Source organism: Puma concolor, chromosome B3 (genome assembly GCF_028749965.1).
Source record: "Puma concolor isolate L17-30 chromosome B3, mPumCon1.1.hap2, whole genome shotgun sequence".
Classification (NCBI taxonomy): Eukaryota; Metazoa; Chordata; class Mammalia; order Carnivora; family Felidae; genus Puma; species Puma concolor.
Genome location: NC_141672.1, coordinates 80,724,979 through 80,744,717, shown reverse-complemented (window position 1 = coordinate 80,744,717; position 19,739 = coordinate 80,724,979). Strand labels below are relative to the sequence as shown.

Here is a 19,739-nt window from a genome sequence, read left to right as displayed (position 1 = left end):
GCAGCTCTGTAGAGAGACACTGAGTCTCCCAGCCTAGAGCCAGCACCAGCCTGCCAGCCAAGTGAGTCAGCCATCTTGGAAGTGCATGTTCCCCACTCAAGCCTTCCAGTTTTCAGATGGCTGAGGACCCAACAGACATACTACTACAATCTTCTGGAACTCCAGAGTGAGACCCACCCAGTTGCCCAAACTAAAAAAAAAAAAAAAAAAAAAAAAAAAAAAAAAAAAAAAAACTAAAAACAAAACAAAACAAAAAAAAACATGAAAAACTCTTTCCAAACTAAAAAAAAAAAAAAAAAACAAAAAAACCAAACCAAAAAAAACCCCATGAAAAATAGGAAGTGGGGGCATTTTTAATGTATCAGTTGATAAAGAATATAGTTACGTTCTCTAACCATTCATTATTACACAATGATGGGCATGAAGCAGATTTACTCTGAGAAGACAAAAAGACAACCAAAGCCATGCAGGCATCCATTGCAGGTGGGGCCAGTACAGTCCAACTGTCAAGTCTTTTATTTCCATGAATACATCATAGGCAGGTAAAGTGGGCAGCTAGAGTCTGAAGTGGAATATTTAGCCTCAGGAATTTACGGCCCGATATTTGGACCATCAGAATTTAAAGAATTTACAGAATAGGCAAAAAAAAAAAAAAAAAAAAAAAAAAAAAAAAAAAAAAAAGCATACTTAAAAATTCTACAGGTATCACTCAGCAGGGGAGAGTAAATCTTGATTAAACCAGGGAGGAGTTTCTTCCCAAGGTGAACTCATGTTTTTCCTGGATTCCTTGATACTCAGGCCTCTGCCCCCTGCTAGGGGGCTCTAATTCAGAACACAACTTTAACGATGGTTTCTATAAACGCTTAGGAGCATTTGGACCCTTTCTTCAAACAACAGTTCTAGAACATTTCTCTATAATGGTGTATAGGTATCCCCCACTTTCTGAAAGTTCCTGTTACATCCCTTTGCTTTTCACAAAAGACCTACGTCAGTATCTGCTTTTGCTAACCAGAAGAAATCCGAAGAAGATTCTTACTTTTAGGAAAAAAAAAAAAAAAAGGCAAGAAGCAAAAACAGCATTTAGCCTTTGTTTTGCAGCGAGCCTTGTAGAGGTAGCGTGCACCCCAGCAGCAAGAGGGGCCCCGCCAAGCTGCTTCCCAGGAACTACACTCAGCATCTCAGCATCAAGACATTACAGTTTTGAGCTGTGTCTGTGAGCATTTGTACTTTATCTTGATTTATTTTGTGCATCCGTTAGCAAGATGTCTCCTAAGGTATCAGAAAAGTCTAAGAGAGATTATTTTTGGGTCTGGGAATGCTCAAAAAATTTTCCATATAAATTAATGGTAATTGTTTCTTTGTGTTATGCCATTTTGGCCTATGAAAAGTTCCATACACCCTATGGTCACATAGCAGAGGGAGACCTGTATTTTGAAGAAAACAGTTTAACGTGATGAAAGAGTTAAGCAGTGGGAATGGCTTTGGTCTTGGAGTCAAGAGATCTGGAGTTTCATCTTAATGTGTTCACTAAAACTAAATGTGACTTTCAGCAGATCCCTTGAACTTCAGTTTTTACTCTGTGAAATGGAGATTTCATCCAATGTCTGAAGATTTTTGCAGCTCCAGGACTCTATGATTTACATTTCCTGGTGATGAAATGTCTCCCCAAGATAATAACTATGTCTGTTCATTAAATGTATCGGTATAAATTGGGGAGTATTTCAGCAAACTTCTAGAACTTAAGAGTGTGCGGTATTCAGGAACACTGAATAAATCAATCAGTTAAAACCACACAATCACACGTTTATTTAAATGGACGAGTACTCTGCTGCAAGTCTTAGTTTCTCCTTCACAAATATTTGCATGTGTCATACCATTGCTTGAAAAGAATTCGTACCTTGTGCTTAGTGCTAGAACACAACACAGTTATATTTCTGTTCTGTTTCTCTAGTATAATCGTTTACCAACCCACAACCTGAAGTCACCAATACTTGTGGTTCTGCCTATATGCTCCCAGCTGGGGCAGTTCATCTTCAGGAAGTATTGCTTTTGGGTCAGCCTCGCTGAGCCAATGCCTGGCTGGGTTTGTCTGTTTGGTGTTAGCCTTGAATGCCTAGCTAGATTGCCCACTGTTGGTGGGGTAGACAGAGGAGGAAAAGGAAACATGATGGACTTACCAAGACCCAGTTCTTGCAGCTCAGTAATACTGTACTTGAGCAGTAATGAGCGTCAGAGAGGACTGGCATTCACCACGTGAGAGTACTGTTGGGAGATTGTCCTGAAACGTCTCCTGAAAATAAATTTGCACAACACACCCAACAGACATGAAACCAAGATTTATTAAAATATCCTCATCATATTTACATTTGGAAGCCATGAATGCAGTTCTCTGCAAATTCCAAAAAATAGAGTTCTATCTCTTAAAACAAATTAACAGAGGTATCAACAGATTAGGATAAATATAATCTATCACAGAGATAGGATTCTTTGAATAGACAATCTACATGTTCTAACCAATATATATTATGTACAAAAATACACTTGAGATGGTGACCAAATAGTGTCAAGGAGGAAAATATATATATAGAGAGAGACACACACATAAGTTTTCATTATGTACAAATCAATATTGGTTCCTTCATCCTTTCTTTTTAAAAATAAATACTTCATTTGGTTGCAAATGACGTTTACAAATCCAACTAATGAGCATTTCTCAGCTTTGACAAAATTAAATATGCAAACAAATTAGAAATACATATTTTTAAAAATTTAAAGGGGAAAAGATACCTGAATTGAATTAGCTTATTACGTTAAAAAATATCCAAGAGCATGTAATGTAAGGTTTCATGTCTTTAAAGTGCCTTCTCATTTCTCAAACTGTCTTCATTATTGTTTAAAATCCTTTAAGGTTGTTATCTATAGATTGATCTAATATTTAATTAAACAGAAAAGCCAAGATATTTCCAGGTCAAAAGATTGACTGCTTAGCACATGCTTATACTTTCTTTTTAAGCACTTTCAACAGTGTAACAGTTACCGTTGATCTGAAAATACCACAAATTGTCAACATCCTGATCCAGATTCGTGTAGCTGTTTGGATCATGAGTGGTAGTAAGAATGGGGTGGCAATAGAAAGCCTATGATTCAAACTGTTTGCACAGAATTAAGTCAATTTGTCCAGCAGCACAGAAAAGTTACTTCGGATTCAAAAATTTGGTTTTATGCCTCATAGATGGTGACCTGGGCAGATTTATAATTTATCAAAGAATGGTCCCTAATTAGACGGTTTTAAAGTACAATCTGAGAAACTGAAAAGGACTAGAACCTTCCCCTCAACCTTCCTAAAATAAAGTCGAATAAACGAAAAAGAAATGTATTTTCCATCTCTTTTATGGATTTTCCCCTCTTTGCCTAAGTGATGAGGTGATGCTGACATTAACAAGAGGCAGCCACAGCGCTGTGTCTCACTTGGTGACAGCAAAGCACCCCGTCCAAAGGGCTGGGGAGCAGAGCATTGGGTTTGAGGGGACGGAGGGGGTAAAAATGCTGGGTCCTGCAGAAACCGAAAAGGTAAAGGCAGGGAAAAAGCTGTGGGATTTGGAGGAAGGGGGGGGCCGGAGCACAAGTATCGAGGTGAGGAAAGTCAAACGAAGCTAAGTGCCAAAATGACTTTTGGACAGGCGTAGAGAAAACAGGAAGACCTGTGCACAGCCAGCCTCATCAGAATGATTCTGAAATGTAAGAGTCATCTCAGCAAGCATAGGCCACTTTCACTACAGTACCTGCTTTTCCAGCACACTGTCAGCCACTGACGAGTATAAGATATTGAGCGCTCTCATTTGCCTCATACAGATTCCTGGAGCTTCCCCTGAAAGGCTGCCAATGACACAAGCATGGCAAAAATCACCAGCCCCCTCACAATGCATTGTATCAGCAAAACATTGCCTCTTGGCCCTGTTCAAACATTCCTTCCTCCCATCTCCTGCTCTTCTCCCACAACCCATCGCTTGCAATGTCCCAGGGCCATAGGAGACACAACCTCATACATCAAATGCATTTTAGGAAGCAGCATCTGGGGTCCAGGGTGTCACTAAGAAAATTAAGCCCTAAAGGACTTGAAATAACCTCCATTTGTTAGGCCTGATTCCTATTAGGAAGCTGACTGATTTCACTTAGGTTCTGGGCATGCAGCTTGATGCTGATTTTCCTGGCCAAAGCACGATCCCCTAAATCAAAGTCCAGGGCACCCTGCTTCCCACGCTAGTCTAAATGAAAAATCAACGAGAGGAAAAAACTATGGTGAATCAGTGACATGTTTTCTCTCAAAAATTATTCAATTTTAAATTTTAAAAGTTTCTGCCTTTTTAGGAGTATCTTAGATTGCTTCTTTAAAGGGGAGTTCTTTTTTCTTAATGCTTATATTTGCTGAAGATTGTACCTTTTGCTAACAGTATTTTTTGTGCCTTGAGAAACTGAAGAATTACAGAATTGAAAAATTAATGATTTCGTATAAACCTATCCTTTTGTTGCTAGACCCCAAAATCCCATGTGTCACTCCGGACAAATAGGAGAATTGCACCACCTTCCCCCTCATTCACAGATTTGTTTCCAAAGGAAATGGATGTCTTTGGAGGATTACGCAGAGTGCGGTCTCAGTGGGGCTGAAATCGCCTTTTTTACGCCTTGTTGGTCAGATATGAAAAGTAAGATTACAGTTGGGGACAAGTTGCCAAGAAGAAAGGGAAAAACAATGAGCTGTTTATAGTTCACTCAAACCCATCTAAAATGTAATGATTTTGAATCTCCTTCCAGCCTCTAATTGGGAAGAGTAGTACAATTTTCAAATGCTCTTTACCCATTTTTATGCATTGCCTAGAAACCTGGAATTCAAAATCCATCCCAAGAGTTACCAGAGAGTTGTCTGTTCCTGAACACATTTATTGTCCATGCCATAGGGAGGTAGAGAGCAATTTCCCTGGATACTCAGATGTCTGTGGGACTAGCCTTTCATTTTGGAAAGCTGACCCAGATGAATAAACAAAAACACACTTGTTTCACGAGACAAGAATAGAAGTAAGCTCTGGAAGAGATCTTATGCTTATACTCAGTATAAGCATAAGATAACATATTGGCGGCTCTCACTATGTGTGGGGAGGAATATTCATTCTCTCGTATGACATCCTTACAGTTTCAAAGACAGAGTAGAGTCCCCCTTGGTATCTGCACAGGTAGAATTTAGGGAAATGCTCAGCCTACAAAATAGCCTAAATATATTAGAAACTTGTTTACTCCATGGAGAAGAATGCCAAATTCTTTGGAGGTGAATTTCTGGCTGGAAATTATGGGCTCATTTGCATTTTGCTAGCCCAATGCTATCAAATTTCACACAAAGCATAAAAAAAACTAGCTCACAGAAGTATTTGGATTAGCTTTTAGAAAAAGAGGCAGACAGGTGCTTGAGAGAAGATTTAAAAAAAAACAGAAAATTTTATGAGCATAGATGGAATGCAGAAGGATAAATTAATGGCATTAGCTACAACTTTCCTATTTAAAAAAAATGAGATTAAGTCTGTCTTCCCCAGATCATAGAATGGAAATGATGTTTATGAACAAGTACTTCATAGATGTAATATGCAATGACGTTCAGAGTTCATCCGAGCTCTAGACTGAAGTGAACCATTAGAGGAGACGATGACAAGGAAAAGGTTTTTTGTGTTACTGGTTATCACCAGGCTGGTTGAGAGAGGGGCTGGAGTAGAGGGGAAAAGAACCTGATAAGCTCTACTTGAGGACAGCTGGCCTGCTGAACGAGGCTTGATTTGCTTCCTTAATGTCTCTATTGGTAGAAGCTGCATGGGGGCTTTGAGCGACAGAGTTAGCTAGCTGCCATTTTAATATCTTCACGTTTCCAATTAAGTTGTCAACTACACAAATTTCCCAAATGCTACGTTTATATCACAGTGTTGATTAAGAGTCTTGGCACAAATAAGGCTACTGAACTGGCTTCACGCTTGCATGTTAAAATGCTCTTGAATTCACTACTTCCCAGCAAAGAGTCGATTTGGGAGGGTTTGGTAGATTGCCCACTCCTTGGGAAGGAAAATAAAGAATTGTGAAACTAACATTCAGTGCCTCTAATAAGGTGTCAACAACCGACGGGTGTGCAGCAATGCCACAAAATGGGCCTCTCGGTCACATACAGCTGTGAGTAACAGAGCCTAGTTATGCCTGGATTCAATTGCTGATGGGGTTGTAAATACTGTTAGGCAAGTCTGCAGCAGCCAGCTATGCTGAGGCCAGTTTCTGAAGGTGCTTTTCTTTAAGTGACTTTTGCACCAACAACAGAGAAGTTTCCAAGTGGCTAGATTTCTCTATAGGTAGAAAATGTAAATATACCCAATAAGTAACGAGCACTTTGGAAAGGCTAAAAATGATTCAGAGTTTTCAAATATTGAATACTATCAGTTTGGCTGCAAGACTTCTCTTGTGTTGCAGACTTCTTCATGATGACAAAGTAGCTGACATGAATGAGAGTTCATTTCTTCATTCAGTTTGCTTTCTTCAGCTGAATTGTTCCTAAAGGTAGGATATCTAATATATGAAATGTGGTTTTGACGACCTTCCAGATGCTCCACACATTTATCAACTGCTCTAAAGAGAACCCAGACTAAGGGTGTTGTAATGGTCTGGCTACTTCTTCCATTGGATCACACTACTTCTCCTTGTATGTGGCTTTTAAAAAACTATTCAGGGCAATCCTACACTCTTTTGAATCCACACTCTAAAAATTGCCTGGTTGAGGCAAAAGTCTCAAGCAGCCCACAGACAGCTCTTACTCTGTCCACACTCATCAGCTCTCACAGCTGTTCCAAGTTTTTGTGCTCAGGAATTCCACAACACTGGAATTTACAGTATGTCCATTTTGTGTGTGTTTTAGAAACTAATAAACTAATTTGTGGATTACCAAATCTGCTGATGCTTTTTCTTTCCTTTCCAGCTTTCAGTCATTTTTTTGTTTTCTGATTAGAACAGGCAGAATCAACGAAAATTATGCACAAATCTAAACTGCTTTATAAAATGATAATATTTGATATTTGGATTTTTTGGGGGGGGGGAAGCTATATATTTTGGACTTCTTTCCTCTGCTCAACACAGAAAGCCCCACGTTGGTTTTATCTTTGTTTGAGGGAGGGAAGAGTACTACAAAATAAGCCGATTTAAGATGTTGGGGAATGAAGAATTTTCCCTGTTAACATTACAGTCTGGTTACTGGGAAAGCTCACAGGTCTGCACTGCTAATTCCCCTTGATATTCGGATTAGATGCTGTCTGTCATGCTGCTGCATGCAATGCTGTGTGCAATGATCTGTGTCCATGACATCAGGCAAAGGAAAAGCAAAAACGAAAGTGACAAAATACAATATTCATGAAACAATAATTAAAATGAAAAGGCCCCCATTGCATACAGTATAATCTATGGAGAATTGTACAATCCCAGGCCAACAGGCAAATATTTACCAAAAATAACACGTCTCTCCTGCTATGTCCAATCATGGTCCTTGCAAGAACCATAGCAATGACTTCCATATCTTGTGGAAGGTTTCCAATACCACCACAGAGTTTTATTCCTTCCTTCAGTTTTTCCAGTTTCTTCACCAGCAGCATATAAGCTTTTCATTTAGGAAATGCCTTTCCTTATGGTTCTTAGGAAAAAAAAAAGAGGTGCCAAAGGGGGCCTCAGTACTTGTGCTTATTGGGGGACAGGCAGGGGTCCAAGTCTAGCACCCAATCTGGCAATTGGTTCCTTGACCATGCTGCCAGTTTGTTTTGGCTAGTACACCTTTCCACCACCGAGTTTCCTTATTCTACTTCCCAGATTTCAGAAATACTTTTTTTCATTATTCCTAAGTACTTGCAGTGGGCATTTGAAGAGACATCATAGGTGTCAACTCAAGGATTCAAAAGCAGCAGGTCCATCATCATCATAATCATCTATTTCTGCTTGGCTACACTTTTCCCTTTCCGTGCCCCTCCCCACCCCAATTGTTAAGCTGCCTCTTGTGTTAAAAGCCATACAGCACACCCCCTTCTAACCTGATCTTTGACACCTCACAGGCCTGATGCCTTTTACCTGACATGTTTATACCATGCTTTAGTGTAATATATGATATACTTGTATGCTAGATGAGGATTGCAGGTTACTCATGCAAGAAACCAAGCTGTGACCCAACCAACTATGCTCTCAGATGTAATGACTCTTGGCTAGGAAGAGATGATGTTGCTCATAAGTCAAGGTTTGTCAGAATCTGACTACTAAAGTTGGGTATGAGTATCTGTTTAAACATAGAGTAGCAACACTGGCCACTCTCCCTCTAGTTTGGGGAAGGCTGTGCTTAGAAAAGCCACTTACACCCGCATGCCTAAAATGCTCAAGCTGCGTAAGCGGTGCACTAACCACTTTCTCTCCATGAAAAGTTGCATTTAACATCATCTCAGTTGCATTTTAGGGGGATTATTTCAAGGGGCTCCAGGTTGTTTTAGATAGCCCAACTTGAACAAGCTCTTGCAAACCTTTACTGAGCATCAACTTACGTTAGAAACAAAGGCTGTGCCAACACCACAGTACATGTGTGAACTTGGGAGGCGGCATCCAGATACAAAATGCAGGATTGAAAATGGGTGAGAATAATGGAGATTCTGACCTAGTGTCTTGATACAATAACTTACTATATTTGAGTAGTGTGACAGAATCACCAGGTTTCCCCAACAGAGCAGGCAAAGTACAATCTTTAGAAATAGGTATTTTACTGCCAATTCGACTCTGTCCATGTGGATTGAATCCAACTTGGGCTGCATTTGTGTATCACATTAAATGTTTCCACTCCTCCTTCTTCAGCATTGGTTCCCTGAGAGCATGTTCTTACAGGGTTGTGTGGCCACAAACAGTCCTGTTTACTGTCAGTGATTTTCTTGTGAGCATCTTCCTTAGAGACCTGAAGTGGCCCACAGTGACTCCATTGAAAGTCCCTGCTGCTCTCGTTCATCAACTTTGTGGGGACCCATGAGGATCTAGACGTGATCTCACTGAACTCAAAGTTGATCCCCAAGGCAAGGACAAAACAGGCACTTTTCTTTTGCACGATAATACTAGAAGGAATGTCACAGGGCACAGGATGACTGTAAGTGGAATTTGTTTTAAATCGATGAATTCCTTAGATTTTCTTCAGCGTTAAGTGAAAATGAACAGAAACAACTTAAGAAAGCAGCATGAAAAGTTTCTTGCTCATAAGCAACTCCTTTTAGTAATGGAAGTTCTTTACCAGCCTTTTGGTTTTGCTGGTCTCATCTCTTATTTTGAATCGGAAAAACAAAAACAAACGAAAAACCCCAACAGTGTCCCATTTTCCTTTCTTTTGAATTATTAGAGAAGGTGGTTAGCACCTGAACAAATATGGCTTCTGTGATTTGATTTGATCCTGACTGCGTTATATTAGGATACAGTGCTGATTTAATTAGCTGATTATATTAGGGGGTCCCTGAGGGGGCTGATGATTGGCAGGCAGTCCTGGGTGGACACTCAGGCACCTAGCAAGTTGAGAGGTTCTGGGAAGAGCCTGGGTTAAGGGGCAAGGCTACAGATGGCAACCCGATCAGGAAGGGTTTTAAGGTTCTCACCCCCCTCTAGACTGTCCTCCACCAACTGAAGGAGAAGGCTTAGACCTCTTTCCCTTCAAGGCCCAAAATGGATAGTCTTTGATATTATTCTCAATTCACGTCCAGTCCTTTCTCTTCTCCTCTCACAAGATAGATTCAAAGAGAGGTGGCATAAGGAAAAAAGCGGCAGGGGAGAGATCCAAGATCATTTCCCTTATGACTCAAGGGGTAGTGGTCTTACGGGCTCCCAGGGTCAGAAAGAGCTGCCTGTGTGTGATATTCCACTCAAAGCTTAATATTAATGTAATCATCTTCTTTTCATTTTGATGTAAAGAACTTTTTTTATGCTCTTAATTTTTTTGACATCAAAGACTCTTGCTACAGCCTAGGTCACAGGCCTGTTGGTTGAGGTCATGGTGAAAGACTGAAAGTAGCATTTGCTCTCCTGTCTGGAAACTGCCTCCTGAGGTTGGTGGGAGAGGTACAGCCACATGCACACAGTCCCAGAACACGATGCAGAGCTGAGCTCAATGTCACCGTGGCCTTATCCACTCACTCACGAACAGTCTGAAATGTCAAATCTGCTGTTACTGGATCGCTTGCCCAAGCAGGTACTTTGACCTCCAAGCCTGTGCTGGCTTGGTTATCCCTGTTTTTTCCAGAAGTTAGGGTGCAGAATTTCTGCTGGGCAAGGAAACCACAGCAAGCTTCTAGAAAAACAAAAGAATGGGTCTTGCTTAATAGCTGATGTCAACTCCTTGTATCATAATTTCTTTTCCACCCATGTATAATTCCATCTTCTATCCTTTCAATTATATGAATAACAACAACAACAACAACAACAACAACAACAACAACAAACAAATAACCATTTCTCTCTTCTGGAAAATACATAGTCTTGGACCTCTTAAATATAGTTTTGGTAAGCTCCACATTTTTGGTGAGAAAGGTGCTTCAGGATCTTCCTGGAACAGGATGAAAATTAAGATCAATTGTCAAAGCAGCAGTATGCAAGGATCAAGGCTTAAGTTCTTGCACAGCAATTGTCATAAAAGATCCTTTTCTTCTGTCACGAGTTTGTATATATCAAGCTTCGGTTAGAAAGCTTGAAATCACCGCTTTTAAAGATACTTGGAAAATCTTGGTATTTCTTCTGGTCCTGTAATGGAGTGACTCTGGACCTCTAGAGAGACAATAATCAATATTCCTGCAATGGTCCTGTAAACAGTTTCTCATTGTTCCTGTGGCCTAGCAGGGGACTTCCTTAAAAAGGCACGGGGTGCTCACTGCAATGACCTCAGAAAGAGATGAGCAAAACAAACATTTGGTGACGTATCTTTCAAGAACTTCCTGCAGCACCGGTGTTGCAAAGGACCATGAAAGAAAATACATCGCGTTGCCATCATTTTCATATGTCTCTGTATTAGTTGGTGGTCACACTGGCTTCCTTCTGACGCAGTCTTTCCTTCTGTTTTTTGAGGGGGGAAAAATGAGTTTATTATCACTCTTTTTTCTAAATTTTTATCTTTCTCAGATTTTGGTAAATTTCTCAAAGCGTTGGTCTAAAATGATGAACAGTGTTGTACTCAATGCCCGAGAAATGCGAGTCATTCTATCCCTCTTTCCAGAAATCCTCAGTTACCTACTCCTCCCACCCTATTACTGTTACTTTCCAAAAACAAACAATGAATAACCAGCTAATCAATCAATTATATCCACCTAAAATACTGACCTTTCACCACGCTAGGCTGTGCTGTTCTCTTCCTCTGTGACAAAGGTCCTAATGTTGCAGTGTCACTCAAAGACTCCTCCTACCCCAGTGCTCAGTCTATTCATGGAAATAGGGAATGCCTACGAAATCGTTTCGGAAGAGGCTAGATATGAAACAAATCACCATTTCCAAGTTGAAACCATCTGCACATGGTCAACTTGGCAATAGTAAACAAAGGCCGTGTAGAAGGGAAGATGAGCAGGTTTAATCCACACAGCAGGGAGGAAGCTCCTATTTGCCATGGATGTTCTTCTCTGCTCCCCCAGAGCTTCCTTCCCAGGGACAGCCTTCTAAAGAAGGACATCAAAGTGCACTGGCAAGATATGAATACAAATAAGAAACCACACAACAGAACATGGGCCCTCACTGTTTCTAGGACTTCAGAGGAGTAAAATACTAAACATAGTGAGAATGGGTCTGTCTGCTCTTCAGGTGGGCAAATAAAAGGCTAAAAAAAAGAAATGGAAGAGGTGTACTGTTTTGCACAGAGAGGCCTCTTGGGAGCAGATCCTCGTCTGCTTGTGATCTATGAGATGCGACGCATTGAATTACTAAACTGGCCTACATGTAAACTTACGCTGGTGATTTCTAAACACCCATCCTGCGTTTTGATCTCAACTTTGACCTATGAAGTGGAATAAGGAATCAGTTTGCAAGCTCTTGCCTAATTTCCACCCAAATAAACAACAACAAAAGACAAGTTGAAGATCACAACTGGGAGCTAACTCACAGTGGAGGTCACCTATTAAAAAAATTTCCACACTAAACCCACTGACAGGGCTGAATCCATTCTGTGCCTCTAGAAATAAGGTTTGGCTGTAAAAGTCAAGACACAGGCCCAAACAAGAGGGCTGGTGAAAGGGGTAGAGGCTGACCAAGGAGGAAGACAAAAATCAGGGTTGAGCTCACTGCCACCAAAAATCATACAAGTGCAGGTAATGAATACGTTGTCAAATGGGCACAGAGGATGTGCCCATTGGGGGGGAGCTATGTGCTCTGACTGAGGCTTTCCCTGATCGAGTCCGATGACTCTGACTTCCCCACTTCTCACCCAACATTCATTTAGCTCCTGATAGGGTTGTTATGAGAGATACCACAATTAATCAACATGAAAAATCTTGCTTTAATAAAATGAAATTTCACTTAGATGGCCAAAAAATTTTAAGTAGCTGGCAAATGGTACAAGTACCTGAAAAGGATAAAAATGAGTAGCTGTGGGACACCAGGAGACAGAGAAGGTAGGGTCTGAAAATCAAACTGAGGAGAGTGTTCTCTTCAAGAGAGAACACTCATTGCTGTTCTCCAGGGCAGGGCCAACTAATGCTGCCAAAATTTGTAATGACAAGAAAAACAGCTAACATTTTTAAGCTCTTATTATCAGGCACTTTGTACATCTCTGTTTCCTCAAGATAACCCTAAAGCAAAAGAAGTATTATTTCTCTCTTTTTACCAAAAAGAAAGAAGCAAAGTGATTTCACTCAGGTTTTACAACTGGTAAGTGGCTAAGCTGGGATTTGAACCCTAACACCTTGAGTTCCTAACCATTTAGCTATTCTGACTAGTGTTTCTAACGTATAGGTAGAGCTACACTGTGAACCTTCCCGAATGGGACTATGGAGGACAATTTCCCCTCACAGACTAGACTCCAAGTTTCGAGGCCAGGGAGGATGTCAGGCACCAAGACTCTGTGCCAGGTTTTTGTTATCCATTTGGGAAGTGATCCTAGGTAGGCTGTATCTTTTTGCATCTCGCTTTTCCCAGTTATCTAAAGAGCATAATCTCTACCCCTTTCTTAAATGCCTCAACATTTTGGGACAACGGCGCTTTGAGATAAGGGGGATGTCGGCATGGGGTGTGGAAGGGTGTAAAATGGCAAGTGACTAAATCTGCTCCACCAGGAAGCCATCTTTGTTGAGTCTGCTGGGAGAACACAAGAAACTGTGTTTTGCTCCTCGCTCCCTGCTCCCCTATATTCTTTCTTACCTAAACTAATCTGCGATGGGGACTGAGAATCTGGATACTGCTCATTCCTCTGAGTTTTGTCCTTTAAATTCAGACACATTCCTGGATACACCTCAGTTATAATGAAAAATCTTGAGGTTAGGCTGAAAAATGCATCTCACCAGACTAGCTGTGGGATTGATTTTCTTCGTCTCCACTTTCTTCTCTGACGTCAACTTGCTGACGGATTCCTGAGCCATTTTCAATCTGAAATCAAAACAGGGAGGGGGGAGGGAGGAGGAGGTGAAGAGAGGAGGAGGAGGTGAAGAGAGGAGGAGGAGAAAGAAAAAAAAAAAGGAAGAGGCCAGGTTAAACAGGAATCCAAATGCTTTTGAATTTTAACCAACTGGCAGTTTGGAAATACAAGGAATAGTTTCTCGGTGCCTTTGATTATCAAATTCAAACACTAATTAGGTGTGAAGGCATGTTTTCTACGTTATTAAAACTGACTTTCCTTCACTGGCTGAGAGGCTCACATAGATGACTTCAGAAAGTCTGTTTCTGTGACCAATGCAGGAGCGTCTTCTGATCTGGGGAATACTAGATGCATACACTTTACTCTGAGTAGATACTTACGTGGGCTCTCTGGCTTGTGATCCAGTCAGCAGATAATAGACAACTTTGAAAACTCAAGTTTGAGGAAACATATGAACACTACAAATATTAAAATATACCAATTCATATCAAGAAAATGAAAAGACAACCCACAAGATGGAAGAAAATATTTGTAAATCATGTATCTGATAAGGGACCTATATTCAGAATACACACACACACACACACACACACACACACACACACACACACACGGAGAACTCCAATAACTCCAATAAAAAGGCAAACTGCCCAATGAAAAAATAGGCCAAAGATGACATACGAAGGCTACCAAGCCGATGAAAACATGCTCAATATCATTAGTCATCAGGGCAATGCTAATCAAAACCACGAGATATTTGCATATCCCTTAGGATGGTGAGAATTAAAAAGAAAGTAGCAAATGTCAGTACGGATGTGGAGAAATTGGAGCCCTCAGACATGGCTGAAGGGACTGCAAAATGGTGCAGCCACTTTGTCAGTTTCTCAATATGGTAAGCATAGTTACCAAAGGACCAAGCAATTCCATGGCTGGGTATATAAATATGTATGTATATCCAAGACAAGGAAAATATATGTTCATACCAAAATTTTCATATAAATGTTTATAGCAATGTTATCCATAATGGCCAGGGGTAGAAACAACCGAAACAGACGAACAAAATGCAGTACGTTCACACAGTGGAGTACTGCTGGGCCATGAAAAAGAGTGAAGTGCTGATACATGCTACAGCATGGATGAACCTTAACAATCCACAAAGCACACGATTCCACTTATAGGAAATGTCCAGAGTAGGCAAATCTACAGAGAAAGAAAGCAGATGAGCAAGTAGGGGTCGGCATGGGGGACAGTGGGGATGACTGCTAATGGGTTAAGGGGTTTCTCTTAGAATTAGGTAGTTGTGGGGCGCCTGGGTGGCGCAGTCGGTTAAGCGTCCGACTTCAACCAGGTCACGATCTTACGGTCTGTGAGTTCGAGCCCCGCGTCGGGCTCTGGGCTGATGGCTCAGAGCCTGGAGCCTGTTTCCGATTCTGTGTCTCCCTCTCTCTCTGCCCCTCGCCCGTTCATGCTCTGTCTCTCTCTGTCCCAAAAATAAATAAACGTTGAAAAAAAAAATTAAAAAAAAAAAAAAAAAAAGAATTAGGTAGTTGTGATGGATGCACATACTGGTGAAGATACTAAAAACTACTGACTTGCACACTTTAACAAGGGTGGACTTCATAGTATATGAATTATGTCATCAAATTTGCACACCCAGCAGTCAGATAATATCAACTCTTACTGAGGCTGTGGGGAGAAGGGAACCTCTGCACAGTGCATTTAGGGAGGAGTGGAGATTAGTATAGCTGGCTCTGGCAATACCAGGTTTAACTGAGAACATGCACTCCCTACGAGTCATCATTTCCTCTTCTAGGGAGATAACCAAATGAAACCTTCGTATACAGACACAGGGCTTTCTCTGGAGCAATATATGCAATAATGAAAAACCGGAAACAACCTAGTGATTATGTTCATTAGAATAATGGATAGATGATAATAGCAAGTAATACCAGCTAACATTTATTGGATGCTTGCTCGGTACCACATACTACTCTACCTGCTTTATTTGAATTAAACCATTTAATTCTCACCCAGCCTTGTGAGGTCGATATTTTCACTATTCCTATTTTACAGGTACTGACCCCCATGCAATGCTGCTTATATACTATACTCACTTAACGGAGTATGGTACAACTGTGAAAAGAAATAAATCAGATTTACAAAATCAACAATTACAGATATCCAAAACATGATATTGAGAGAGTGAAGAATTCTGCACAGTGATACAGTGAAGAGGCAATCTAGCATGATGGTCAAGGGCTCGGGCTCCAGACCATGATGGTGGGACTAATTCTTGGCCCCACCATTAATCAGCTGTGTGACCCTGGGCAAGTAACCTCTCTGTGCACCTTCATTTTCTAAAAGGAGGATAACAACAACAGTGCTGCTGCTAAGAGTCACTGAAAGGATGGAGACTCTCTCTTGTGCAGCTCCAGGCACAGCATAATCACTCACTATAGGTTTCCTACTGTTGTTACCAAGCATGCAGTCTGCTACACTGTGCACATATGTAAACAGTACCCGCAAAACCATATTGTTCATAGATGCCTGCATGTGTGTATAAACATACATACAAACATCTGCCTGTATGTATACAGAGTGGAAAGCCACTCACTGGTTTCATGATAGAGTTTATCACTAGTAACATGGAAGACGAGAATGGCATTGGGAGGTAACATGTCAAATAAAATTTCACTTTTATCTGTAATGCTTCATTTTTTTAATTACAAAATATTGAATATGTGGCAAAATGCTAATAGCTACTTCCACGCGGTGGGAATATGGGTGTGTTGTCTTTTGTATGTTTATTTTCAAAATTTTTTCAAAAATATTTTTTAAAGATTAAGTAAAGATCCAGCAACCCAAACATTAAAAAAACTGAATGTGCTTTTTCTTTAGGGCCTCTGATAAAAATCTTTTGCTCAATATTACTCACATACTTGCTTAATATCAAAGAAATAGTTGAGTGCCTTACTTCTTTACTTAGCTAATTTTACACAATTTACTTAAAACACATGGTTGGTAATCCAATCTCTCTGCCCACATGCACAAGTTAGCTACGATGAATTCGACATGCTGACCTGAGCATCAGAAAAGAAATAAAAATGAGACAAAGATGAGTAGTGATTTATATAGCCTAAGAAATACATCTCCAGAGCTGCCCAGGAATGGGCGCTTCTCAACGCTGACATAGGTCTGAGTGTATACGCCACACCATGCACTAAACATTTGTGTTTGCAGCAGTAACTAAGACTGTACCCGCACAAGAGGAGAATGCGCTCAAAGGATCAAATCCAGGTCAGACTGCATTGGAGACTCCGACTAGTAGGGCATTTGCAAACCAAGATGATGGTGCTGTAATGAGGTCCCAGTTTGCAGAATCTTCTCTTCTTGGCTTCTCTCCAGAAAGATTTGCTTTCAAAAAGCACACCCATCAGTGACTGTTTCAATGAAATGGTTTGGAGTTACTATTTCCCTCCATGCCCCCTACCTTCTAGGGAGCTTTTGGGGGTCATCTTTTGCTTTAGTAGTTCATTTTCCCATTGAGAATTCTGGTCTCTTGCTTCAAAGTTGGGCTTCTATCATGCTCCTGCTCAGCAATGCCCTTACCCAACGCCCAGATCCCTTGGAGCCTCTCTCCATGTTCTCTGGATGTCAGGGCAATGGTAGCGGTTGGGGGTGTGGAGGCAGGAAGGAGAGGAGCCAACCTAAGGTTCTTTCCCCACTGCAAACCTTTTACTACTGCTCAGTGGCTGCTCTGTAGACTACAGGCAGTCACATATACCCTGGACTTCCCAGGACAACTCTGATCTCAGTGATTCTACCCTGCTCTTCTCCAAACATTCGCCTTCCATTTTATCATCTCCTTTTCAAAGGGTATTCTTGAAAGTCACAAAGGATTGGGAGAAGACACAGCTTGGTGCAAGGAGCTTCAGCATCAGTTAGACTTGATTCCAATTCTAACTCTGGCAGTTATTAGAAGACTTAGAGCAAGTTAATCGACTTTTCTAAATTTCAGTTTCAGTTTCTTTATCTATAAAATTGAGATTAAAATCAACCACACCTTGGGGCACCTGGGTGGCTCAGTCGGTTAAGCGTCTGACTTCAGGTCAGGTCATGATCTCACGGTCCGTGAGTTCGAGCCCCGCGTCGGGCTCTGTGCTGACAGCTCAGAGCCTGGAGCCTGTTTCAGATTCTGTGTCTCCCTCTCTCTGACCCTCCCCCGTTCACGCTCTGTCTCTCTCTGTCTCAAAAATAAATAAACGTTAAAAAAAATTTAAAAAAAATCAACCACATCTTATTGTGAAGATTAAATGAATATATGCAAAACAGTATACCAGGTATAGAGCAAATGGTCAATAAAGGATAGCCATTATGGAATCTCCCATCATAGAGGTAAAGGAACTTCTTAAGAATGCATGACAACAATTTCTGACTACACGTGAAGTAGGTGGTGTTATTCACAAAATATTATCTTACAGGAATATCATTAAGATGTGTCCTGAAAGCAAACCAAAGAATTCACTCTAATTTTTCAGATCTGAACACAGATTCCAAAAGTCCTATCTAGAAGCTCAACTTTGGTGTAGGTATGGCAAAAATTTCTCAACCAAATAAAATAAGAGAAGCTACAGGCATACCTTGGAGATACTGCAGGTTTTGTTCAACACCACTCACTGTAAATAAGCGAATGTTGCAATAAAGAGAGTTACATGAATTTTTTGGCTTCACAATGAAAATTAAAGTTATGTTTACAGTATACATCAGTCTATTGAGTGATAACATTACGTCTAAAAAAGGTACATACCTTAATTAAATAATACTTTATTGCTAAAACATGCTAACCATCTGAGCTTTCAGTGAGCTGTAATCTTTTTGCTGGCGGAGGGTCTTGCTTCAAGGTTGATGGCCACTGACTGACCAAGGTGGTAATTGCTGAAGGTTGGGGTGGCTGTGGCAATTTTTTTTTAAATAAGACAACAATGAAGTCTGCTACATCAACTGACTCTTCTTTTCATGGATGGCTTCTCTGTAGCATGCAATGCTGTTTGATAGCATTTTACCCACAGTAGAACTTCTTCCAAAGTTGAATCAAATCCTCTCGAGCCTTGCTGTCATTTTATCAACTAAGGTTACATAATTTTCTAAATCCTTAGTTGTCATTTCAACAATCTTCACATGATTTTTTTCAAAAGTAGATTCCATCTCAAAAAACACTTTCTTTGCTCATCCGAAAGAAGCAACTCCTCATGTATTAAAACTCTATCATGAGATTGCAGCCATTCAGTCACATCTTCAGGCTCCACTTTTAGTTCTAGTTCTCTTGCTATTTCCACCAAATTTTCAGCAGCTTCCTCCACTGAAGTCTTGAATCCTCAAAGTCATCCATGAGGGCAGGAATCAACTTCTTCCAAACTCCTGTTCATGTTGATATTTTGACTTCTTTCCATGAATCATGAATGTTCTTAATGACATCTAGATAATGAATCCCTTCCAGAAAGTTTTCAGTATATGTTCTCCAGATCCCTCAGCTATCTATGACAGCTAAAGACTTATAACATATATTTCGTAAATAATAAAACTTGGAAGTTGAAATGACTCCTTCATCCATGGGCTGCAGAATGGATGTTGTGTTAGCAGGTATGAAAACAACATTCATCTCAGTGTACAACTCCATCAGAGCTCGAGTGACCGTGTGAAGTGTCAATGAACAGTCATATTTTGAAAGGAATCTTTTTTTCTAAGCAGTACGTCTCAACGGCAGGCTTAAAATATTCAGCAAACCATTTTGTTAAAAGATGTGCTATCATCCAGGCTTTGTTGTTCCATTTATAGAGCACAGATAGAGCAGATATGGCACAGTTCTTAAGGGTCCTAGGATGTTCAGAATGGTAAGTGAACATCGCCTTCAACTTAGAGTCACCAACTGCATAAGCCCCCAACAAGAGAGTCAGTTTCTGCTTTGAAGCCAGGTACTGACTTTTCTTCTCAAGCTATGAAAGTTCTAGATGGCATCTTTTTTTCCAACAGAAGATTGTTGTCTACATTCAAAACTTGTGGTTTAGCATAGCCACCTTCATTAATGATCTCAGCTAGCTCTTCTAGATAACTTGCTATA

At 40.5% G+C, this 19,739-nt stretch overlaps 1 protein-coding gene across 5 annotated transcripts in view; it reads right to left on the bottom strand.

Annotated features, from left to right (window-relative positions):
• Positions 1-2,321: 2,321 nt before the first annotated feature.
• Positions 2,322-19,739, bottom strand: part of FMN1 (formin 1) — a 429,625-nt gene continuing 412,207 nt past the window's right edge. For all 5 annotated transcript variants that reach the window (XM_086710287.1, XM_086710286.1, XM_086710289.1 and 2 more), the window contains 2 exons: positions 13,548-13,632; positions 2,322-11,121 (listed from right to left, as the gene is read on the bottom strand). In XM_086710287.1, the coding sequence (XP_086566413.1) occupies positions 11,077-11,121; positions 13,548-13,632 (130 nt within the window). In that variant the 3' untranslated portion in view covers positions 2,322-11,076. The remainder of the gene's footprint in view (positions 11,122-13,547; positions 13,633-19,739) is intronic.